This window comes from Dendrobates tinctorius, unplaced genomic scaffold (genome assembly GCF_039654945.1).
Source record: "Dendrobates tinctorius isolate UK_male_01 unplaced genomic scaffold, ASM3965494v1 ptg000107l, whole genome shotgun sequence".
Lineage (NCBI taxonomy): Eukaryota > Metazoa > Chordata > Amphibia > Anura > Dendrobatidae > Dendrobates > Dendrobates tinctorius.
The window spans coordinates 38,397,110-38,423,620 of record NW_027361775.1 but is presented as its reverse complement, the minus strand read 5'-3'; the positions used below and the strand labels follow the sequence as shown (position 1 = coordinate 38,423,620).

At 46.6% G+C, this 26,511-nt stretch overlaps 2 protein-coding genes across 4 annotated transcripts in view; one reads left to right on the top strand and one right to left on the bottom strand.

Annotated features, from left to right (window-relative positions):
• Positions 1-5,556, bottom strand: part of PDCD1 (programmed cell death 1) — a 148,075-nt gene extending 142,519 nt beyond the window's left edge. Inside the window, exon 1 of the mRNA XM_073589375.1 lies at positions 5,419-5,556. The gene's annotated coding sequence lies outside the window, so the exon portion shown is untranslated. The remainder of the gene's footprint in view (positions 1-5,418) is intronic.
• Positions 1,790-26,309, top strand: DYNLT2B (dynein light chain Tctex-type 2B). 3 transcript variants are annotated; one of them, XM_073589376.1, is made up of 5 exons: positions 1,790-2,184; positions 4,912-5,045; positions 20,277-20,346; positions 23,499-23,562; positions 26,145-26,309. In XM_073589376.1, exons 1-5 carry the CDS (start codon positions 2,132-2,134, stop codon positions 26,190-26,192), a joined length of 369 nt encoding a protein of 122 aa, XP_073445477.1. In that variant the 5' UTR covers positions 1,790-2,131; the 3' UTR covers positions 26,193-26,309. The 3 variants fall into 3 exon arrangements, with proteins under 3 accessions (XP_073445477.1, XP_073445479.1, XP_073445478.1); XM_073589378.1 differs by lacking the exon at positions 1,790-2,184 and adding an exon at positions 3,739-3,840; XM_073589377.1 differs by lacking the exon at positions 1,790-2,184 and adding an exon at positions 4,592-4,788.
• The last annotated feature ends 202 nt before the right edge of the window (positions 26,310-26,511 follow it).

Below are 26,511 nucleotides of genomic sequence, written 5' to 3'. Positions count from 1 at the left end.
CTGCTCAATTCCCATGCGAGGTTACCATGGACGCTACCGGCCAGAGTGCCCTGGATTGTTAAAGTCATGTGTGGATTCCTCTCATTTTTAGTGCGTTTCAACATCAGAAACACTAAAGACGCTGTGCATTTCTTGCCCTCAGATTTTCCACATGTAATGCAATTGTATGAAGAAAATCTGCACATAAACTCAGAAATTCAGCCGTTGTGATTTTCAAAAGGGCACCGCAGGTCAGTTTACACCATGTAAGGAAAAAAACAAACAGCGCGCTCTAAGGGCAGAGACAGACTGCCGTATTTCTCGTGCGAGAATCGCATGGTAAACCTCGTCCTGGCTGCCGGCTCTCCTGACCTGAGCCTGAGAGCTGCATAGTGATCCATCATACTGTCATGCTCAGGTCAGGAGAGGTGCCGGCCAGTCCGTGCAGGGCGATGCGATTCTCACACAAGTTATACAGCTGTCTGACGCAGCCCTAAGTGCGGGGATTTTGTTCATTTTTTTTATAGCACTTTGTAAACATCAGAAAAGAAGTCTATACAAAACGTCATAAAATACAAAAGGTACAAAGAACAATGGCTAAAAACGTGATACCAGTTTATGGACTTGTATGATGTGCCTTAAACCCTTCCAACTCTAACATTCTATGATTCTATGTAAAGATGCAGGGATTTGAAAAAAAAGTTTAAATGGTAATTATTGCGGGTGTTGTCTTCAGTAATTCTTGGATTTGACACAAAAGGTAAGACAGTTAAAGTCATTCATGTTTAATTTGCATTGTAAAAAAAAAAAAAAAAAAATAATGAAAATAATGATACACTTGTCAACTTTCCTGAAAAAAGTGAAGACTTCCCAAAATAAATGGTAAAGCTACTTAAAGAGGTTATCCGGGACTATTTTTTATATTGGACTCAGACCTTACAGACAGGTAGTTACTACCTACCTGCCTGTTCTGCCAGGCGCCGATCTCTGCTGCCTCATAGCGGTTACGGACCGCTCCTGCCGGAGATTCTGCTGCTGCATGTGACTTCACGTCAACAGAGCAGCAGCTCTTCATCTTCTGGGGTCCTCTGTGGGCGGGTTGTTTCTGCCGACAATGTCGATTGACTGCCGGCTCCCTGCTGCCAGCTGTCAACCAGAATGGCAGTGGCAGTCACATGGCATTGACTGAGCAGAGCGACAGAAAAGTCACTGCTCTGTAGACATCACAGGAAGATACAGAATCGCCAGCAGGAGCGGTCCGGCAGCGATCGGAGCTGTGCCCAACAGACAGGTAATCAGTAACTACCTCCCGGTAAGTTCTTAATCCCATAAGCAAAATATAAAATAGTCACGCGTAACCCTTTTAAAAACGAAAAAATACCCAAAACCTGCAGCAAAGCAGTGCATGGGAAATATTGTGCGTGGCACAAAACCAGACCATACACCTATGACAGCAAATTGTGGAGCGATGATTCAGCCATATGCATGGGGTCTCTAGTCCTAGTGTCAATCAGCCATTTATGGGGAGGGCGTAGTGACTTGTGGCCTGTAATATCTATAAAGCGATGCAGCACTACCACTACTGTATAGAAAGGGACATTAAATCTGCTGATACATATTGGATATAAGCTACACGCCAATGTCAGCGCAGACTCTATGGCAGGAATCAGCAACATCTGTCACTCCAGCTGCTGTGCAACTACAGCTCCCAGCATTCCCTGACAAACAGAAGGCTGCCGGGGCACGCTGGGAGTTGTAGTTCCACAAAAGCTGGAGGGCTGCAGATGCCGGTGCATACAGAGGTCCGGGCTGATTGCAGAGGACAGATCAGACGTGTGGGCTTTCATTGTGCCCTATCATTTGCTTCTATGGCCTATAAGGCGACACAGCCATAATCCAATTGGTACAGCTGGATGTGTGACCAGATCAGAAGCGGCCAGGTGACACTGAGGCGGGAAGCGTGATGGCAGCGGAGGACGGGACACCATCACCTCCATCACAGACACTCTGACCGCATCTCCGACCGTAGCACCGAGTGTCCGCACTCCGGAAATGCTTCTTCTCGGGAACCGGAAGCCACGAGCTGGGGGTGGTCACCATGGTGATGGACGCGCTGCTGGAAGCTTGATCGTGTATCAGGACCGGGGCTGCCATGGGGGAAAGCGGCGACAATTCCTACTGCATCAGGCCCAACTTCCAGCATAAGTAAGTGCCCGTGTGTACAGGGCATGGTGGGCGCCTGCGGTACGTCTGCGGTAATACAGCTAGCTATCCGTGTCTGATCGAGCTACATGGAGCCTGTGTAGCATCCATCTCTAGACCAGTAGAAGCACACAGCCTCTCATTACATATCTGATTTTACCCCTACATAAGAAACGGGCCATGTGTCATCAGGATCTGGTCAGTGAGTGGCAGGTATGAACAATCTATAACTAAATGACAAAGCTGCTATTCTCTACAATGGCAGGCACTGGCTGCACACGTACACTGCTGCCGATGTCCGGGATGGGCCTGGCCCCATAGACTTGTATTCATGATTTAGATCCCTGACTTGGATCCAAACCGTCCGTGTGAACAGCGCCTTAGATTATGGTGAGTGTGTGTCCTGTCCATGACAGACCATGTAAGTGAGAATCGACGTCGGAGTCAGGCTGAAAAGCTCATTACAGGAGCCGAGGACAAGGTCTCCTCGGCTGACGGCGTGGGGCTATTACCTGACCAACAAGCAAAACGCTCATCGGGGGACTGGATTGTTCATGCATTAAAAATCCTCATTTGCGGCAAATCTGGGTATTGTGTAATCAGGAGATGTGCTGCTGAGATATTCTACGCACACGGCACAATCATATTAGCAGTTCTGTGCACATGGAATTCAGATCAGCCGATCTAATTTGGTTATTACCGACCAACGATCGGCTTGTACGTAGCAGATCAGTTGTTTAATGGCGGCGGTCAGCAGGTAGGAATGGGGCTACACAGAAGCGTCTTCTACTTCAAAAACGATGCAGGTACACTGGTGTCTAAGAGCACATGTGCACATACCTCAGTGTGTACGGGGCCCATCCATGGGAGACATGGACGTCTGAATGAGGCCTGTGCACGTGGCCTCTGTTATGTCTACCTGCAAGGCTTTCAAGCAGAAGTCGTTTCAGAAAAACTCAGGTTTTTCCTGAAGCGGTTCTCTTTTTTTTTTTCTATATATTGCTATTATATACATTGCTCAAAAAATAAAGGGAACACTTAAACAACAGAATCTAACTCCAAGGAAATCAAAGTTCTGTGAAATCAAACTGTCCACTTAGGAAGCAACACTGTTTGACAATCAATTTCACATGCTGTTGTGCAAATGGAATAGACAACAGATGGAATTTATTGGCAATTATCAAGACACCCACAATAAAGGAGTGGTTCTGCAGGTGGGGACCACAGACCACATCTCAGTACCAATGCTTTCTGGCAGATGTTTTGGTCACTTTTGAATGTTGGTTGTGCTTTCACACTTGTGGTAGCACAAGACCTACTACAACCCAAACAAGTGGCTCAGGTAGTGCAGCTCATCCAGGGGGCACATCAATGCGAGCTGTAGCAAGAAGGTTTGCTGTGTCTGTCAGCGTAGTGTCCAGAGGCTGGAGGGGCTACCAGGAGACGTGGAGGGGGCCGTAAGAGGGCAACAACCCAGCAGCAGGACCGCTACCTCCGCCTTTGTGCAAGGAGAAACGGGGAGCACTGCAAAATGACCTCCAGCAGGCCACAAATGTGCATGTGTCTGCACAGACTGTTAGAAACCAACTCCATGAGGATTGTCTGAGTGCCCAACATCCACAGATGGGCAGTCATCGACCCTCATATGTGTTACTACAGGTAAAGCACAATCCAGAAGAGAGCAGGGAAACATTACTCATTACTTTGTGTTTGTTGCACACCAACCATATTCACATCTGCATCTCAGGAGGACAAGCTGCAATAACACATTACATTTACTCTATGCATTTTATAACCCACATTATAAACATGTTAAAACCCACACAGATGGAAACAAGCCTGAGAATGTTGTTTTCTGACCACTGCTGGTGAATACACTACTAAGTCTTCATGATGTGTAAAAACTATTTACATAAAGTAACTGCATAAAGAATAGAAACCAAATATTCTTGAACCAGCGAGCAGTTCAGCAAATGGTTATCAAAATGCAGTTTACACAAACCTTTCTAGCCCCAGGGCCACATTTTAGAGGGGTTGTCTGGCCTTAGGCTACAAGTCTCCAGTTACACTGTGTGGATGCTCACATTGCGCCCACTGTACGCTGTGAGGATTCTACAGCGCCGAGAGCGGGTAGTCATGTGTGACCACAAGTATGTGATTTCCATATTTCTGACCACATTCCGACTAGACTTGTCCAGCCTCACTCAATACACTTGCACTGAGCGAGACCATGCCCGTCTAGTCAGAACGTGACCACATGTGTGCAAATCACATTTTTGCGGCCACGCTCCTGGCACCAACAACGGGGAAGCCTCACAGCACATGTCGTTCAATGTCAAGATTTACAAAGCCAGACAACCCCTTTAAAGGGGTTGCCCAGTCTAAAATGACAACTCTACAGTCCCAGAGGGTCTCCAAAGACAAACGCAGGAGAAAACATCACTATAGTACTATAATGGCACAGGGAAGGCAGAGGGCCCTATTATCTGTATAGGATAGGAGCAATGTTATAAAATAGCCTAACATTTCTCTGTTCTGTAGGAACCTAAGCCTCTAGGACCCTAATATCGACATGAAATGGGTGGGGTATACCGGTCATATCAGAAGGTGGGAATACACTGCAGTGATGGATGACGTTATCAGTGACCTGCAGATTTCTCTACATCGTCTTTTACAGAAGTAAAGTTGTAGATTATGGTACCTTGCTCATCATTTGTGCCTTCTCCCCAGGTTTAGGACGGCCGCAGTACGGGACTGTATACGATCTGTGCTGAAAGAAGAACTTAAAAGCAAACAATATATTCCTGAAGAGGTTCCACAACTGACTCGCTCCTTGTCAGAGACAATCAAAGAAAAGCTCAAAGGTGAGTGAATCAGCGCCATAACACAATAAAGATGATAAAATTGGGCATATGGTATATAGGAGTAAATGAGAGGTTTCTGCTGCTGATTTACAGATTGATCTGCTGCAGGTCTGCATGTAGACTAGCCGCATTCAATGAAGCTGATCTGTGTGCCGACATCAATAAATAACGCAAATTTCAAAAACTGACCGTCACATCCAAGCGTAAGCATAGTGTGAAGAGGTGCTTAACCTAGAGTCACCAACTCATGTACATTCAAGCAAAAAAGGAAGCACACTGTAGCGCCATAACATGCAAACATGAAAAATGAATTGCATTAGAAGTATGAAGAATTGAGAAAGTTTAGCGCATAAAATGGCCAAGTTATGTGTACCTGGAAGCCACGTTAAAGCATTTCTCGTTTTCCAGGTTCCTATTCTATGCCAATCCTCACTAAGACTGAAGTCTCCATCTGAATGGGAACCTATGAAAAATGCTCTGTTAGGACTGAAGTCTATATCTCTGTGGAGGGGAAATGGTCCTGCTTTGATTAAAAACGCCTGCGGCTAACGTTTTCCTATTCCAGCATGGAAAAAAATAAACAAAAGCGTGCATTAGATTTCTGAAATCTTACAGCTTTTGCTGGTGCTGAATAATGCAACTTTTAATTTGCATTAAAAACGCTGCATGTGAACTTAGCCTTAAAGCCATTTGCAAAACCGAAGCGAAAAAACCTGTGGCTGTATAAAAATCAATGCAGATCGCCCACTGAAAAAAATAAGTGTTTTGTGGGCAGTCTTCACATGGATTTCTGTGCAAAATTCAAAATCCGCACTAAAGTATGTGTAAACATAGTAAGGGTATGGATGATTGAACATGCTGATATTCTGCTGGCATGAGACCCTAATTCAATAGGGACAACCAGTGTCACTTGCAAAATGATCACACCAGATCTAAATAGAAAAATGCCAAGAACTTTATAAGAAAAAAAGAAATTATCCCCTTCATGTAATTTTTTTTTTTTTTTTTAACTTTTATGGTAGGGAAAAGAGAGAAGCGATTTATTACCATTTCTGTCTTCTCTTTAGCTGACTACATCATAAATGCTATGCAGTGACCAGTAGCATCCGATGTGCCCAGCAGACCCAGATCAGCAATACCAGTTGCTTCTGTCACTGTGGAGAGCTGTTTACTCCTGTAACTAAGGCTCCTATGGATACCCCAGTTACAGTGTGAAAAATTAGCAAAACAATGTGCCCCAAAGAATTTACCCATATATATGTGTAAAAGAACACACAAATTGAGCTTGGTTTGAGTTGGTATACATGCAGCATATAAACGCATGTTCACATTGGCCATAGAGCATACAAAACCTACAAAAGACAAAATGAGAAAAACCCTGCTGTAATTAAATAAATAAAAAGCAAAAATACATTTAAGTGCTACAGAGTTCTTAGTAATACTGTCTTTGATCAAATATAGCATTAAAACTGTCCCATCGTCGACAAGGTGACTCTGATCGGGACGGTCCTACACTGTCTAATATTAAAAGCCTTATCACGTGTCAAAGTTGACGTTATTGTGTGAATAAGGGCAGACAAAAGGACCGGGTCCCAACCAGTGGACACCAGTCAGGGGAAGCCTTTAAATACAGTTTCCAGCCCAGGAAAAGGAGGCCACACCCCAGCTTGCACAGAATGCAAAAATCCAAAAAAACAAAACACAAATTGAGCTTGGTTTGAGTTGGTACACATGCAGCATATAAACGCATGTTCACAATGGCGATAAAGCATGCAAAACCTGCAAGAGACAAAATGAGAAAAACCCTGCTGTAATTAAATAAATAAAAAGCAAAAATGCATTTAAGTAATACAGAGTTCTTAGTAATACTGTATTTGATCAAATATAGCATAAAAGCCGTCCCACCATTGACAAGGTGACTCTGATCGGGGCGGTCCTACACTGTCTAATATTAAAAACCTTATGTGTCAAAGTTGCAAAAATACAAAGAAAAAAAAACACACAAATTGAGCTTGGTTTGAGTTTGTTTCCATGCAGCTTCCCCTGACTGGCATCCACTGGTTGGGACCCAGTCCTTTTGTCTGCCCTTATTCACACACTGACGTCAACTTTGACACATGATAAGGTTTTTAATATTAGACAGTGTAGTACCACACCGACCACAGAGTCACCTTGTCAATGTGGTACTACACTGTGAGTGACACTAACGCAGCTTCCTGATGACAATTAGTTTGGTGGTAATAGAAGATGTGGAGTGGCACTGGTGTCACTCACCCTTCACCTATCTCCTCCTCCTGATGATGTCACTTGTCACAGTAAGAAGCGACAGACAGAAGTAGAGTGCTGGCGCTGCGCTCACCTCAGCCTCTATCAGTGCCATGGAATCAGGACATCTTCAGAGGGTGGTCATGAAAAACTGTAGTAAGTGACTGCATCACCTGCACCCTGATGACATTTTGTTCCAGGAGTTGCTGTTAGACTGGGAAGTGAATGTATCCCCATCCTCTTGATGGCGTTTCATTTGAGACTACATTCATTCGAAATGTCACAGGAAATGATGGGAAAACACACATTTAGGGATTTGCTGTACAGGGAGAAGTGTAGGTTATTGTATAACAAAGCTAATTACAAAAGCGCTTAGGGTGTAAAGATAGATATTTTTAAAGGTCATTTTAGGTGTTGGTCCACCCTGCTAAAGGGAATCTGTCATCAATTTTTTTGCCTATCAGCTGGTCCGGTCTGGCGCCTCCTATCTTCATACGATGCCGTCCTCTTCTTCCCTTCCTGTCGTGGCTCTGGCGCAGGCTCATTGCCCTGTTGAGGGCAGAGCAGAGTCCTGCAGTGCGTAGGCGCAGGACCTTTTCCGGCGCCTGCGCACTGCAGTAATCTGCTCTGCCCTCAACAGGGCAGAGCAGTGCACCTGCACCTGAGCCACACCGGCCAGGAATGAAGAGGACATTATCGCTGCAAGATGGGAGGCGCTGGACCGCGACTCCCTCCGGACCCGAACCACCCCGGGTGAGTATAATTTAACTCTTTTTTTTCTTCTTTTTCAGGTAACATTGGGGGATTATCTACAGCATTACAGAATGCTGTAGATAAGCCCCTGATGCTGGTGTACGCAGCTGATAGGCAAAAAAATTGATGACAGATTCCCTTTAAGGCCCCTTCAGGCCTGGTCACTAAGAAACTTTACAAAAAATGCATTTGTTATGATTGAGTCACCGAGGAGGAAAAACAAGCTAAGCCACAGAAAACCAGAGAGGTTGGTAACTAAGCGGATTGCAGACCCCTGATCCTAACCACACAACTAGCAGTAGCCGTGGAGCGTACCTACGATGATCCTAGACGCCTCGTCACAGCCGGAGAACTAAATAAGCCTAAAGCAAGAAAAGGGGAAATCTAAACTGCTCCAGAGCAGACCCCAAAGCAATAGACAGCCCCCAAACATGTATTTTCTGTGAGACAAGATGAAAACACAAACACAGATAGAAAAATAGGCTGAGCAAACGATGGGGCCCACACTAACTAGAAAGGACAGGAAAGGAAAGATGCTGTCTGCAATCACGCACAAAACCCTGCCAAAAAAAGTCTGATAACAAAAACCCTGAAGTCGCTAGACTTCAATTCCCTATATCAGCCCTCTGGTATACTCTGAAGACAGAGCAAAAAGAGACCAATCTGATCAGGGACAAAAAGCAAACTGGCATAAACAGAGACATAAGAATGGAAATTCAGCACAGCCCCAGCAGGGCTGGCTGACCACAAAAACTGAGTAAACCAGACCAAATCTCATGTGAAAAAATAGCAGAGCACACTTAGCTTGAGAAGGCAGGAACAGAGCTGGAAACCAGAACCTCAGGGCAGGAAAAATCACCAGCACAAAATTAGGGAGTCGGCTGTCTTAAATCCAGTCAGAGACTCCTGATGTCCACTCACAGTCCTCCTCCTCAGGTGGCATGTCTCTGCCATTTAGATTAGCTTCATTACCTACTGTCACCACTAGAGGGAGCCCGGATGGAGAACTCACGACTCCTCTGTCAACACAGCCAGCTCCAGCACCCTCACCAGAAGCCAGAGGTAAACCAGAAAATGAGTTCACAACAGTACCCCCCTTGAGGAGGGGTCACCAAACACTCAACCACGCCACCAGGCCGATCAGGATGAGCCCGGTGAAAAGCACAAACCAATCTATCGGCATGAATGTCAGAGGCAGAAACCCAAGAATTTTCCTCCTGGCCATAACCCTTCCACTTGACCAAATACTGGAGTCTCCGTCTAGCCAGACGAGAATCCAGTATTTTCTCTACCTCATATTGCACATTACCTTCAACCAACACAGGGTCAGGAGGTGCCGCCATAGGAACCACTGGCTCAACAAACCTCTTCAACAGAGACTTATGAAACACGTTATGAATCTTAAACGTAACTGGAAGAGCCAATCGAAAAGAAACCGGGTTAAGAATCTCCAAAATCCTATAAGGTCCAATAAATCTTGGCTTGAACTTTGGAGACGCAACCTTCATAGAGATATTTTTTGACGACAACCAAACCATATCACCCACTTTAAACCGGAGACCAATGGTCCTATGCCGATTGGAAAACCGCTGGGCCTTTTCTTGAGAGAGGGACAACTTATCCACCACTTGGTCCCAAATCTGCTGCATTCTCTCTACCACAGTGTCAACACCTGGGCAGGCTGAAGATTCCACTTGCCCTGAAGAAAATCGAGGATGAAACCCAAAGTTACAGAAAAAGGGCGAGATCAATGTGGCAGAACTAGCTCTATTATTTGGGGCAAATTCGGCCAAGGGCAAAAATGAGACCCAATCATCCTGATCAGCAGATATAAAACATCTCAAATAGGACTCCAAAGTCTGGTTTGTTGTCTGTCTGCCCATTGGTCTCTGGGTGAAACGTAGAGGAGGATAACTGAATTCCCAGCTTGGAACAAAAAGCTCTCCAAAATCTGGAGACAAACTGGACTCCTCTGTCCGACACAATGTTCTCAGGAATCCCATGCAACCGAACCACAAATCTATCACAAATCACCCAGATAACAGTCATTCTCTGAGAGACAGGAAGATCAGAAATAAGATCCATTGAGATATGGGTCCATGGCCTCTTGGGCACCGGCAAGGGCATCAACAACCCACTAGAACGAAAACAGGGTTTAGACCAGGAACAAGTCCCACAAGACTGCACAAAATTCCTGACATCACAAGATAAGGCAGGCCACCAAAAAGACCGACTCACCAAATCTCTGGTACCAAAAATACCTGGATGACCAGCCAACGCGGAGCAATGAACTTCAGACATCACTCTCTTCCTCCACTGGTCAGGAACATAAAATTTTCCCATAGGACAACGCTCAGGTTTGTCCTCCTGAAATTCTTCCAGGGCACGTCTCAAATCGGGCGAGATGGCAGAAAGAACTACCCCCTCACCTAGGATGGTAGTAAGTAGGTTTGGTCACAATAGGAGAATCAGCAAAAAAAACTCCTAGAAAGGGCGTCTGCCTTAACATTCTTAGTGCCCGGAAGAAAAGAGACCACAAAATCAAAACGCGTGAAAAACAAGGCTCACCTAGCCTGTCTAGGATTCAAGCGTTTGGCCGACTCCAGGTAAATCAAATTCTTGTGGTCAGTGAGGACCACAACTTGATGTCTAGCTCCCTCCAACCAATGTCTCCACTCCTCGAACGCCCACTTCATGGCCAACAATTCTCGATTCCCCACATCATAGTTGCGTTCAGATGGTGGGGAGAACTTTTGGGAAAAGAAGGCACAGAGATTCATTTTAGAAGTCACCGGATCTTTTTGGGACAAAACAGCTCCTGCACCAATCTCAGAAGCATCCACCTCTACCTGAAATGGAAGTGAGACATCAGGTTGCCTTAAAACGGGAGCAGAAGTGAACCTCCGCTTCAGCTCCTGAAATGCCAAAACAGCCTCTGGAGACCAATTCAGCACATCAGCGCCCTTCTTGGTCAGATCAGTCAGTGGTTTGGCAATACCAGAAAAATTATCTATAAATTTACGATAAAAATTAGCAAAACCCAAAAACTTTTGGAGAGCCTTCAAAGAAGTGGGCTGAACCCAATCATAAATGGCCTGTACCTTGGCCGGGTCCATTTCAATAGTTGACGGAGACAAAATAAATCCCAAAAATAAAATCCTCTGTACACCAAAAAGGCATTTCGATCCCTTAACATACAGGGAATTCTCCCTCAAAATCCAGAACACAGTCCGAACATGTTCCACATGAGAATCCCAATCACTGGAAAAGATCAGAATATATCATCCAAATAGATGATCAAAAACTTATCCACAAAGTCCCGGAAAATATCATTCATGAAGGATTGTGACATCGGCGGCTGTGCCCGCCGATGCCCCTTCAGTGGCGGCGCACGCCGCAGCGTCCCCTCACCTGCACGCCCCCGTCCACGCGCGCCCGCTCTGCGTTCCTCCCCGCTGCGGCTCCAGGCATCCGCTCTCAGTCACGCGCGCGCTCCCTCCCGCTCTCTCCCTCCAGCAGTGGGCGTCGCTGAGGGGCAGGGGGACGCACTTCCGGGTGCTTGGATACTTCAGACGCCCTCGCTATGAGGAGGGCGCCTGATGATCGTGTAGTCCTCCTGCACCTTCTGGCCGCTACAATACCCTGTAGTTTCTGCTTTCTTCCGTGTTGTACATTCTCGTCTTCTGCCTCTCCAGGCTCCGCTCTCCTGCCGTCCTCTGTGTTGTACATTCCCCCTGTCCGCAGCCTGTCCTGCCTCTGTTCCTTTCCGTCCTTCGTGTCTCTCTCACGCCTTGTCTGAGGATACTTCCCCAGTCTCCTCCAGTCCTTGGCCCTCTTCAGAGCCTTCCTTCTCCCTAGTCCTTATTTGTCCGTTGAGCCGTCCCTCTCGGTCCCGGCTGTCGCGCCTCCGTCCTCTGTGGTCCTGCGCCAAACGATCCCTGTATGTGCTCGGCCCAGGGGCTCCGGATCCGCAATCCAGAGGGTCCACTCTCTGATGTAGCTTGTACCTAAAAACGTCACAGTATCATCAGGCCATGGACCCCGCCGGTGCCGCGGCTGCCACTCAGAAGGAACTGCTTTTTCTAAGGGAGAATCAGACCCGGATTATGTCCTTCATGAAATCCATGGACATCCGGCTTTCCGCCCTGCAGACCACTGACACTGGGCATGCCCCTCTCTTAGCCAGCCTCCAGCAAGAGCTCGCGCAGCAGCGCGACACTCAGTCTCACATTTTGGGGTATATGGCGTCCATGGATGACAGACTGCTTGCGCTACAGTCCTCCGCGGCCGCTTCTACCCAAGCCCGGGACGCTATCTCATCTCCTCCCCCCTGCCTGGGAAAGCCCCCCAGGTATAGTGGGGACCCGAAGTTGTGTAGGGGTTTTCTAAACCAGTGCAGACTGCACTTTGAGCTTCTGCCCCAACAATATCCCACGGACCGCGCTAAGGTGGCCTTTATTGTGTCCCATCTCGAGGGAGAGGCGCTGGCTTGGGTGAATCCGTTGTGGGAGAGGGACGACCCGGTGGTTACTAGTATCCAGAGTTTTTTGGAAACATTTCGCAGGGTATTTGATGAACCCGGGCGCCTTGCTTCTTCTACGGAGGCCCTCTTTAACCTTCGCCAGGGATCCTTTACGGTAGGGCAATACGCCATCCGCTTTCGGACTCTGTCCTCGGAGCTGGGGTGGAACAATGAAGCCCTTGTAGGTGCCTTTTGGAGAGGTCTTTCTAGTAAAATCAAGGACGAGCTTGCCGGGCGTGACACTCCAACCACCCTGGAAGATCTCATCTCTCTGGCTATGCGTATTGATCTGCGTTTTCTGGAATGTGCCAGAGAGTCAGCTAGGGAGAGAAGGCCCTTTAGGTTGTATCAAGCCCCCATTCCGCGCTCTGTTGCACCCTCTACTAACTCTGCTCCCGAGCCCATGCAGGTAGATCGTGGCAAGCTGTCCGAACAACGGCGCAGGGAGAGGATGACTAATGGTCTCTGTTTGTACTGCGGTTGAGCCAACCACTTTGTATGCACCTGTCCTGAGAAACCGAGAAACGCATCCACCTAGGCCAGGTAAGAGGGGGCCTCCTAGGTGATCATACCTCCTCTCTCCCACTTACCCTTTCAGCTCTGCTTATTACAGGTCGAGGGCGTGGATCTGTGGAGGCGTATGTGGACTTGGGCGCAGCGGGTAACTTCATCCGCCAGGAAGAGGTTGACAAACTCCAGATTCCCGTGGTCATCCTAAGGAACCCGCGAGCAATCACCTCCGTCAATGGCAAACCTCTGCCTGAACTCATCACCACGGTTACCACTGAAGTTGACCTGCAAATTGGTGCTCTTCACCTCGAGAAGATTGCCTTTTATGTCCTGCCTCAGTTGTCCCACGCCGTTCTCTTAGGGTTACCCTGGCTCAGGCGGCATGAGCCGGTTGTCGACTGGCGCTCAGGGGAGATCTTGCGTTGGGGGGCACGCCTGTCATGCACGCTGTTTGCGGACCCTTGTTCGTCCCTATTTCCTGCCTAGGCAAGCCGATCTCCCGGGCCTTCCTGTTCCATATCACGCGTACGCCGATGTGTTCTGCAAGAAGGAAGCGGATTCTCTGCCACCGCATCGGGCCTACGATTGCCCTATCGACCTGATTCCTGGAGCTGTTCCTCCCAGAGGAAGAACGTATCCTCTTTCCCCAGCTGAGACCACGGCCATGACGGAATACATACAAGAAAACCTGACCAAGGGATTTATCCGGAAGTCCTCTTCCCCTGCGGGCGCGGGTTTTTTCTTCGTCTGGAAAAAGGATGTCTCACTGCGACCTTGCATAGATTACCGGGGCCTAAACAATATCACCGTTAAAAACCGGTATAGTCTTCCGCTGATTCCAGAACTTTTTGACCTGCAGAGAGGGGCTCAGATCTTCACGATGTTGGACCTGCGGGGAGCTTATAATCTGATCCGGATCCGCGCAGGGGATGAGTGGAAAACGGCCTTCAATACCCGTGACGGGCATTATGAATACTTGGTCATGCCGTTTGGTCTTTGCAACGCGCCAGCTGTATTTCAAGAATTCATTAACGAGGTGTTCCGGGATCTACTCTATTCCTGTGTGCTGGTGTATCTAGACGATATTCTCGTTTTCTCACCCGATCTGTCCTCCCATCGCAAGAGCATACGCTTGGTCTTGCATCGCCTTCGAGAGAATCGACTCTACGCCAAGATTGAAAAATGCCTTTTTGAGCAGACGTCGTTGCCCTTCTTGGGATATATCGTCACCGATTCCGGTCTGAAAATGGATCCTGAAAAACTCAGTGCGGTACTCAAGTGGCCTCGTCCAGTGGGGGCAAAGGCCATCCAGCGGTTCCTTGGGTTCGCTAACTATTACCGACAATTCGTGCCTCATTTTTCTACGGTTACCAAACCCATCACGGCCTTGACCCGTAAAGGAACGAAGCCCAACAGCTGGACCCCCGAAGCTGAAGACGCCTTCCTGGCTTTGAAACGTTCTTTTGCTTCCGCACCCATCTTACATTGGCCGGTAGCCAGCAGGCCCTTCGTCCTAGAAGTGGACGCCTCCTCCACCGGAGCTGGGGCAGTCCTGTCCCAGCAGGCCTCGTCTGGACGTCTGGTACCTTGCGGGTTTTTCTCTAAAACCTTTTTGCCTGCGGAGTGCAATTACTCCATTGGAGACCGGGAATTACTTGCCATTAAGATGGCTTTGGCAGAGTGGCGATATTTACTCGAGGGGGCTGTACACCCTTTCACCATCCTCACGGACCCCAAGAATCTGGCCTACCTGCAGTCTGCCCAACGACTAAATGCCCGGCAAGCCAGGTGGGCTCTGTATTTCTCCCGTTTTGACTTTCAACTTCCGACCTGGCAATAGGAACATCAAAGCTGATGCACTTTCCAGGTTGTTACAGTCGCCAGAGAGGGATGAAGATCCATCCTATATTATCGAGCCTGCTAAGATGATCACCGTGGCTCCTGTGAATTTTTCCACTCCTCCGCCAGGTAAAACATTCGTCCCTCAAAGCAGACGTTCGGAGGTGCTGCACTGGGGGCATTCCTCCAAGGTTGCTGGTCACGTTGGGACTAAGAAGACCCTCTTGCTGCTTTCCCGGTATTACTGGTGGCCCGCTCTTCGCCAGGATGTGATGGACTATGTAGCCTCATGCACAATCTGTGTCCAGAACAAAGTGGCTAGGGCTTTACCCTCCGGACTTCTTCACCCATTACCAGTTCCAGAGGCTCCCTGGCAGCAGATTGCTATGGATTTTGTGACTGATCTACCCCGTTCAGCTGGATGTACCACCATCTTAGTCATAGCAGATCGTTTTTCCAAGATGGCCCATTTCATTCCCTTACCGGGACTGCCGTCCGCCCCGAGGTTGGCCGAGATCTTCATCCACCAGATCTTCAGGCTGCATGGTCTTCCTCAGCGGATCGTGTCGGATCGGGGGGTCCAGTTTACCTCTCGCTTCTGGAGGGCCCTCTGCCGGCTTATGGGTACATCTCTCGACTTTTCCTCTGCGTACCATCCTCAGACCAATGGGCAAGTGGAGCGGATTAATCAGGTGTTAACTACCTTCTTACGTCACTTCTCCAACGCCCATCAGGACAATTGGGTCGCTCTCCTACCGTGGGCTGAATTTTCGCACAATAACCATCCCAGCGAATCCACCGCCAAGTCACCATTCTTTGTGGTAACCGGTCAGAATCCGGGTATTCCACTGCCCTTTTCGACGTCTACGGGAGTGCCCGCAGCAGATTCACTCGCCATGGAATTCTCGCAGATTTGGAGGGAGACCAGGGAGGCGCTCAAGAGTGCCAATACCCGAATCAAGAAACATGCGGACAAGAGACGGAAGGACGTGCCTCCGTACCATCCGGGTGACAAAGTCTGGCTTTCTACCAAACATATCCGTCTGAGAGTCCCCTCTTACAAATTGAGCCCTCGGTACATTGGGCCGTTTGAAGTGATTGGACGCATTAATGAAGTGGCTTATAAGCTGAAGTTGCCTGCTTCACTCCGGGTTCCCAACGCCTTCCATGTCTCGCTCTTGAAACCTGTAGTTCTGAATCGGTTCCAACCAGTTTCCACTGCCCCTCATTCACCAATTGGCTCGGACGATGTCTTTGAAGTCAAAGACATCTTGGCTATGAAAAGAGTCAAGGGAAAAACCCTTTTTCTTATCGATTGGAGGGGTTTTGGCCCCGAGGAGAGGTCCTGGGAGCCTCGAGAAAATATCAATGCCCCCCTGATCCTGAAAAAATTTTTGGCCAATCTCAGAAGGGGAGGACGTAAGGAGGGGGGTACTGTGACATCGGCGGCTGATGCCCCTTCAGCGGCGGCGCCCGCCGCAGCGTCCCCTCGCCTGCGCGCCCCCGTCCACGCGCGCGCCCGCTCTGCGTTCCTCCCCGCTGCGGCTCCAGGCATCCGCTCTCAGTCGCGCGCGCCCTCCCGCTCTCTCCCTCCAGCAGTGGGCGTCGCTGAGGGGCAGGGCAGGGGGACGCACTTCCGGGTGCTTGGATACTTCAGACGCCCTCGTTATGAGGAGGGCGCCTGATGATCGTGTAGTCCTCCTGCACCTTCTGGCCGCTACAATACCCTGTAGTTTCTGCTTTCCTCCGTGTTGTATATTCTCTTGTCTTCTGCCTCTCCAGGCTCAGCTCTCCTGCCGTCCTCTGTGTTGTACATTCCCCCTGTCCGCAGCCTGTCCTGCCTCTGTTCCTTTCCGTCCTTCGTGTCTCTCTCACGCCTTGTCTGTGCATACTTCCCCAGTCTCCTCCAGTCCTTGGCCCTCTTCAGAGCCTTCCTTCTCCCTAGTCCTTATTTGTCCGTTGAGCCGTCCCTCTCGGTCCCGGCTGTCGCGCCTCCGTCCTATGTGGTCCTGCCTCAAACGATCCCTGTATAGGGGTCGGTCTTCACCTGGTGTGCTCGGCCCAGGGGCTCCGGATCCGCGATCCAGAGGGTCCACTCTCTGACGTAGCTTGTACCTAAAAACTCACAGATTGGAAGACAGAAGGGGCATTAGTGAGCCCAAAAGGCATCACCAGGTACTCAAAATGTCCCTCCGGAGTATTAAACGCCGTCTTCCATTCATCTCCATGCTTGATGCGAATAAGATTATACGCCCCCCTGAGGTCAAGCTTAGTAAACCAGCAGGCACCTTTAACTCTGGAGAATAAATCAGAAATCAGGGGTAACGGATACTGATATTTAACCGTAATCTTGTTAAGGGAACGATAGTCAATACAAGGCCTTAATGAACCATCTTTCTTAGCCACGAAAAAATCCCAGCACCTAAGGGTGAAGAGGATGGTCTAATATGACCCTTCTCCAACGACTCCTTAATATAAGATCGCATAGCCTCATGTTCAGGTACAGATAAGTTGAAAAGCCGACCCTTGGGAAATTTACACCCAGGCCTCCACTCAATTGCACAGTCATAACTCCTATGAGGAGGCAGGGACGCAGACTTAAGGGGGTTTTACACATAGCGATATCGCTAGCGATATAGCTATAATGTCACTGATTTTGTGATGTTATAGCGATATCGCTATGTGTGATACTTACCTCCGACCGGCTCCCCCTGCTGTCCATCGCTGATCGCGCGAGAATGTCCGGCTCCATTTCTCGCTTCCTGCTGGGGCTTCCTGCTGTGACGATGAGCGACGCGTGGAGGCGGGCGGGAGGACGCCAGGATCGCTGTGTGTGAAAGGTGAGTATCGTGCGCTGCGTCGCTGCTGCATCGCTGTGAGGTCTGCCTGTGTGACAGCTCACTAGCGATCATTTAGCGATGCACCAGCGATCCTGACTGGGTCGGATCGCTGGTGCATCGCTAAATGTAAAAGGGCCTTTACTCTCACTAAACACATCACAAAAATCAGCCAAATAGTCAGGAACATCATGAGACTGGGGAGAGGTGGAGAAAACAGGAGTGTCACCAAGAGCACCCGACAGCGCCAACTCACCACAGACACAGATTTCCAATCTATAACTGGATTATGGATTTGCAACCAGGGAAAACCCGAACAATAGTATCATGCAAATTATGCAGTACCAAAAATCTACAATTTTCTTGGTGGTCTGGGGCGACCCGCATTATCACCTGGGTCCAAAACTGAGGTTTATTCTCCGCCAAAGGAGTAGCATCAATACCCCTCAAAGGAATAGGCGTCCGCAGAGGTATCATGGGAAAACCACAACGTTTAGCAAAATCCAAATCCATCAGATTCAAAGCCGCTCCTGAATCCACAAAAGCCTTGGCGGAAAATGTGGATATGGAGCAGATCAGAGTAATTGCAAAAAGAAACTTAGGTTGTACGCCACCCACAGCAAATGTGTGTGCAAAACGTTTCTCTCGTTTAGGGCAGACAGAAATAATATGAGCGGCATCTCCACAGAAAAAACACAGCTTATTACGCCTTCTATACTCCTGACGTTGCACCCTAGACAAAACTATCACATTGCATAGGTTCAGACATTTGTTGAAAAGGTGGCAACACCTATCGTGTAGTTTTACGTTCACGTAAACGCCGATCAACTTGAATGGCTAATGACATAGAATCGTCAAGACCAGAGGGAACAGGAAATCCCACCATAATATCTTTTACGGTTTCTGATAAACCCTTGCGAAAGAGAGCTGCCAAGGAACCATCATTCCATGTAGTAAGGACCGCCGACTTTTGGAATTTTTGACAGTATAACTCTGCAGAATCCTGACCCTGGTTCAATGCCAATAGGGCTTTCTCAGCTTGATCAATAGCATTAGGTTCATCATACAACAACCCCAAGGCTTGAAAAAATGCATCCACATTAGTCAGAATAGGATTTTCAGGTGTCAAAGAAAACGCCCAATCCTGGGGATCGCCGCGCAGCAAGGAGATGACAATTTTAACCTGCTGCGCAGAGCTCCCCGATGAGTTAGGCTTCAAGGCAAGAAATAATTTACAATTATTCTTAAAATTCAAAAATTTAGACTGATCCCCAGAAAACACATCAGGAGTAGGGATTTTTGGTTCAACAGCATGTGATTGAGCGAGATAGGCGGAAATTCCCCGCACTTCAGCAGCGAGCTGCTCCACACGATCAGACAATTGCTTAATCTCCATTAAGGAAAAAATCCTACGGCCCCAGAGAAAAAGAGGAAAAAATACATATAAAAAAAAAATAAAAATTCTGACACTTTTTTTTTTTTTCAATTTTTTTTTTCCTGCTTTTGAGTACCCTAGAATCTGCGGTATGGCTGGTGATTTTGATATGATTGAGTCACCGAGGAGGAAAAACAAAAACAAGCTAAGCCACAGAAAACCAGAGAGGTTGGTAACTAAGCGGATTGCAGACCCCTGATCCTAACCACACAACTAGCAGTAGCCGTGGAGCGTACCTACGATGATCCTAGACGCCTCGTCACAGCCGGAGAATTAAATAAGCCTAAAGCAAGAAAAGGGGAAATCTAAACTGCCCCAAAGCAGACCGCAAAGCAATAGACAGCCCCCAAACATGTATTGTCGGTGAGACAAGATGAAAACACAAACACAGATAGAAAAATAGGCTGAGCAAATGATGGGGCCCACACTAACTAGAAAGGACAGGAAAGGAAAGATGTCTGCAATCACGCACAAAACCCTGCCAAAAAAAGTCCAACACTTTCTGATAACAAAAACCCTGAAGTCGCTAGACTTCAATTCCCTATATCAGCACTCTGGTATATTCTGAAGACAGAGCAAAAAGAGACCAATCTGATCAGGGACAAAAAGCAAACTGGCATAAACAGAGACATAAGAATGGAAATTCAGCACAGCCCCAGCAGGGCTGGCTGACCACAAAAACTGAGTAAACCAGACCAAATCTCATGTGAAAAAATAGCAGAGCACACTTAGCTTGAGAAGGCAGGAACAGAGCTGGAAAACAGAACCTCAGGGCAGGAAAAATCACCAGCACAAAATTAGGGAGTCGGCTGTCTTAAATCCAGTCAGAGACTCCTGATGTCCACTCACAGTCCTCCTCAGGTGGCATGTCTCTGCCATTTAGATCAGCTTCATTACCTACTGTCACCACTAGAGGGAGCCCGGATGGAGAACTAATGACTCCTCTGTCAACACAGCCAGCTCCACCACCCTCACCAGAAGCCAGAGGTAAACCAGAAAATGAGTTCACAACACATTTAGTTGTTAAATTTTTAACACTCATTGTGTTTTCTGTTTTTTTCTTTTTATAGACATGGGTTTTGACAGATATAAAATGGTGGTGCAAGTTGTTATTGGTGAGCAGAGAGGAGAAGGAGTTAAGTAAGTACAGTGACTTGTAATTATCTGCCATATTAGACAAGATTTCCTTTTTTTCAATAACTAAATAGGTAAACCTTGGAGTATTGACCATTCAGAAAGCTTTGTGACAATAATGTTTTTTTTCCAGTACGCAAGCTTAGATAGCAAATAAAGGTCCCCTTTAAGTACGTATAGTAAATCGCATTTACCATATCCTGCCTCCATGTCATTCTGTATGTATGTATTGCAGTTCTGGAGCCCCAGTCAGCTATTGGGGATTTCATAGCTACATAGGTTGAAAAAAGACCTTGGTTCATCAAGTTCAACCTTTCTCCACCAACAGTACATTTTTTAGCACTAAATTATCTATAACCCACAATGTTATGTGTATTTAGGAAATCATCCAGCCCTTTATAAAAGCTGTCATAGTGTCTGCCATTACTACTTCTTGTGGTAAGACATTCCAGTCTGACTCCTCTAACTGTAAAGAACTCTTTTCTATTTAGCTGCCAGAATCGTCTTTCTTTGACCCGTAATGAGTGACCCCTAGTCCTTAGCATGGCCTTTGGAAGGAATGAGTCATGTGCCAGTCCTTTGTATTGACCACACACATATTTATACATGTAAATGAGAGGCGTCTTTTTTTCTAAGCTAACCAGGCCCAACTTTTCCAACCTCTCATCATACGAGAGGCTTTCCATCTCTTTTAATAATCTAGTTGTCCACCTTTGAACTGACTCTAATTTCTGACTATCCTTTTTAAAATTTGGAGCCCAAAACTGGATCCCATATTCTAGATGTGGATCTCATCCACCAGGTCATTAAAAAAAGAGGTTTAAAAAAATCGGTCCTAGCACGGATCCCTCCGGTCCCTACTATATCCCATTTAGAGAACGTAGCATATATGACAACTCTTAAGGCCCCGTCACACTAAGCGACTTACCAGCGATCCCGACACCGATATCAAGGTGTCAGGATCGCTAGTAAGTCGCTATGTGATCGCTGGTGAGCTGTCACACAGACAGCTTCACCAGCGATCAGCACCGTGATGCCGAGCGCCCGGCATCGCTGGCCATCCTGTAAAAAATAGAATCAAAATAAAAAATATAGTTATTCTCACCTTCCGATGTCCCGTTCAGCCATCCCGCCTCTCTCCACGCTCCGGTCCCAGTGATCCTTTGCACGAATGACCGCGAGATGTCACAGTCTCGCGGGATAACAAAGTCTCGCGGTCATTCGTGCAAAGGATCACTGGGACCGGAGCGTGGAGAGAGGCGGGATGGCTGAACGGGACATCGGAAGGTGAGAATAACTATATTTTTTATTTTTTTTATTATTTTTTACACCTGATCGCTGGTCTCCCGCCTGTCACACACAGCGATGCGTGCTGGCCAGCGGGAGACCAGCGACCAAAGAAATGTCCAGAGATTTCTTCCAGCGATCAGCGATACCGGCAGGGGGGCCGCTCGCTGATCGCTGTCACACACAGCGATCTCGCTGGTGAGATCGCTGTTATGTCACAAAAGTTGTGACTCAGCAGCGATCTCGCTACCGAGATTGCTTAGTGAGACGGGGCCTTTAGTTTCCTGCAGGAATGGACACTGACAGCTTAGGGCCCCTGTGTAAGAAATGTGTCTCTAAATGGGATATAGTGGGGACCGCAGGGATCTTTGCTAGGACCCATTCTTTTTAACCTCTTTATTAATGGCCTGGTGGATAAGATCCACATCTAGCCACCACACATACACGTATATATCTTACATTGTCTCCTTATTATGTATATTTCTTATTACCCAGTGCCCTCTCTTGTTATGTACAACTCCATCCCTTACATATTGGATTATATAGAGCCCTGCCTTTATTACATACCATCCTCTCTTGTTAGATACTGTATATAATGCAATGACTGCTGATGTTCTATGGGAAAGCTTTTCTAATGGAGGAGCTGATGGACTGGTCGTCTGGTCACTGGCTGGTCTATCAGCAGTTATTTTATAGCTAAGAGAGGGGACTAATAAAAGAGAGTGCTGTGAATAACAAGAATACACTATGTAAGAGACAGTGCTGTACATTACAATAGAATAAGCTATATAATAACGGACGGCACCATATATAACTAGAGAGGATGGTACGTAATAAGGGACAGTGTTATACATAATAATAGAGGAAACTGTGTAACTAAGGACATCGCTATACATAAGTGAGTGCACTATATACTAAGGGACTGTGCTATAAATAATAAGGCTGTATCCTTGTACAGTATTGGTGTGCTGCACACTTTTACAGACGCATTGAGCATGTCCTATGCTGATCCTCAAAATCGGATCAGAGCAAAACATTCTCAGATTGGTGATTTTCATGTATATGTGAATGGACCTATAAAACTCTTCGAGTCCGTGTGCTGTCCGATAAAAAAAAAAAAATCCGGAAGCACACGGACATTTCACACAAATGTGAGAATGTAGAATAAGGAATTTTACGGATAACATTATTACTGCAAGTCACACAGAACAGATACAGAATAATATCTACATCCAGGAACTTACCGCTGACGTCTCATCTGAAAGCCGCTTTCTCCTATTTCTCCTCTATCTGGTCAGACCTTCATATTGACATCTCCCAGCCATGACTCGTCTTGTCACAATGATCATTGCAGCCCTGAAAATAACAAGGTCACATATATTGTACAATACAGATATGTACCCCACCATTAAAAATATAAAGTGATAAGCAGCCTCTTATTAACTATAATCTCTGCAGCCAAATATTTTAAATGATTCAATCTATGACTCTGCTCAATTAACTGTAAGGCTATGTGCCCACGTTGCAAAAATGCTGCGGAATTGTCCGCACACACGTATGTCTTTAGCGCTGGGGACGCACCCGTATGTCGTTAGCGCTGGGGACGCACGCGTATGTCGTTAGCGCTGGGGACGCACGCGTATGTCGTTAGCGCTGGGGACGCACGCGTATGTCGTTAGCGCTGGGGACGCACGCGTATGTCGTTAGCGCTGGGGACGCACGCGTATGTCGTTAGTGCTGGGGACGCACGCGTATGTCGTTAGCTATGGGGACATGTAGCTTTTTATAATTGTAATAGGAGTAGGGCGGCTTGTTCTGCAGTTTAACCTGACATTTACTCCTATGTTAATCCTCTGTATTTTGATTTTCAGAATGGCTGCTAGATGCTTCTGGGATGCTGATACTGATAACTATGCAGAAGAGGTCTTCATGAATGTAAGATTTATTTCTTAGGGAATTTAATTTTCACTTAAAGGGGTTTTCCCACGAACAAAAGTTCATTTTATTCACTAAATTTTGGAATAATAAGTTCTGCAATTGGATGTGATTAAAACAAATGTTCATTTGCTGATGATGCAATAGAGTATACAGACCGGACAGCAAGTGATCACAACTAATACGGTGAGGTATAGCATTGTTTAAAAACAGGCAGTGAAATGTTTTGATTCACAAAAAGAATCAGCTGTGATCCCCTGTTGTAATGTCAGTAATCTCTTTTTTGCTTCCCCATCTGTCCAGGAGCTGTTGTATGATCAGACCATGTCCCTGTACGGTCAGACACAGCCATTACTTAGTACACAGCAGGGGCACAGTTATAAGATTATCTCAGCACAGGAGCATTTTATGTAAATCACTTCCTATTGTGGAACTTATTTTCATTCCAAGATCTAGTGATTAAAATGAACATTTGTTTGTGAGACTACCCCTTTACCAGCCAGAAAAGAACACTTGCAAGTAGCTCATGTGCACTAGCACATAGACTAACATTGGTCTGAGCGTTGGCCATGCAAGGTAATTTTTTCACAAAGACAACACTCAGAATGAAAATACATTTGTGTGAACTTCCCCTAATAATGATAGAGTAGAGATTTGAATAAACCCACTCAGACCCCAGGAGTCTGTTCTAATTGGGGTCTGATTAATTTAGTGCTCTGGGGTTTTAATTATATTAGGAATCTGATCTAGGTCTGAATTTGTGTGCCTGGTCTGGTTTTGGATTCTGGAATTTGGTCTGGAGTCTGAACTACTGTATATACTCAGATAGAAGCCGAGTTTTTTCAATTTTTTTTGTGCTTAAAACGCAGCGGAGCAGCGGGTCACAGAGGCAGGAGCTGGCTTCTGCAGCTGTAACTGTGCCCGCTGCTAAAGTGAAATGATTATTCATTTCTCTTCTAGTGCGCAAAATGACATCCGCAGCCGCCGACTTCCATGAGACATCCTACTCACTTTCCTGTGCGTCCTTGCTGCATCTCATTGGTTCCGGAGCCAGCAGCATTTCCGGCCAAACAATCACGTGGCCCCGCTTATTAAGGTACTGAATATGCACGCCTCTCCGCTCCAATAGGTGTGGAGTGAATATTCATTACCTTAATAAGCGGGGCCACGTGATCGCTTGGCTGGAAGAGCTGCTGACACTGGAGCAAGATGCATCGAGGGCACGCAGGAAGGTGAATAAGATGGTTTTTTTTTAATAGGAAACATGCATACAATGACAGGGGATAAGGAGCCATGCATACAAGGATAAAGGATAAGGAGCCATTCATACCAGGACAGCATTGGGGGATCCATGCATACAAGGACAGGGACCGGGGAGCCACGCATACAAGGATAGGGGCTAAGGAGCCATGCTTACAGGGACAGGGGAGCCATACATACAAGGATAAAGGATAAGGAGCCATTCATACCAGGACAGCATTGGGGGGATCCATGCATACAAGGACAGTGATGGGGAAGCCATGCATACCAGAACAGGGATGAGGGGACAATGCATACCTGGCTTATACTCGAGTCAATAAGCTTATCCAGTTTTTCGTGGCAAAATTAGGTGCCTCGGCTTATACTCGGATCAGCTTATACTCAAGTATATACGGTAATTCAGGGGGTCTTATCTGAAGACTTATTTACCATTTTAATCAAAATGAAAAGGTTCTGGTTTTAGGGTTCTGAGTGGATTCTGTTGTGATTGTTACCTTGTAATTGTCTATACTGTTTTATTGTCTTTTTTTATTTATCTTGTATTAAAAAGGAGTTTGGTTGGGGAATCTGGTCTGGGATCTGACTATTTAGGGGTCTGGGCCTGTTTGGTTAGTTAGCTTTTATTAATGGCTTTGGGGGAAGAAGCTAGATGAAAAAAGACCTATTGACTCTACCCTGTGCCAGTAATACTGATTGCCCATTGTATCTAGATTAAAATTATTTGTTCATCTATAACTCGCTACACTGTTCCGAATCTTCCATCCAAGACTATCACCCTGTACTTGCACTCCACTAATATCGATAATCCAAACCTACCACAATTATTCTCTCGTTCATCCCTTGTACATTATTCCTTCATCCTTGCACTACTATGCATACTTAGATAATAGCTGTTAAGTGGCTCTAGCAAGTATATGTGCACTACCAGCTACGTGTTACTTTTTAGTTGGTCACCACTGTTTTTCCGAGAGAGAGAGTTAGAGAGAGAGATTATCCAGCTCCAAAGTTTGGGTCCCCGTTGTTTATAATAGGGTTCGGGTACAATTCTGGTACCCGAACTGAACTTTGGACAAATGTTTGGGTTCAGTAACAGAACCCAAACCTCCAAGGGTCTGCTCATCCCTAATTATAAGCTCTTTGGAGCTGAGCTCTCGCTTCTTTTGTTTGGGTTGTGGAGCTTTGCATTACTCGGTAATATCTGATATTGTATGTACAGGTCCCCTCTGAATTGTAAACTGAAATGTTGACGATATATAAACTTTATTATCATTATCTGTTTCTATCAGACAGTCACTATTGTGGTTTTTTTTTTTTTTTTTTAGGAATACTTATTTTGTGTTGCGGCTGCGTTTGGCTGTTTCTATTACTAAGAAGACGTACTGTACAATTTACAAATATTTCAATAAGTCAACAAATGAAGAGCGGTTTTCCATTGTAAATATTTTTATATATTTGTCATAATACAAAATAAATATTTTCTGAATGCATTCATGTATATGTTATGGTCAATTATAGGATGCCAGCAATGTCAGTGAGTAACATTTGAAATACTTCCATGTAATCAGTCATTAGAATTTCCCATCACAGGGACTTTGCTGTTTCTCCATCTGCCATGGTCTTTCTCAATTTACTCTGCATTCTACAGGGGGAAATCTTCCCTCTAAAAAGTTCCATGTCACGCACTTCTAG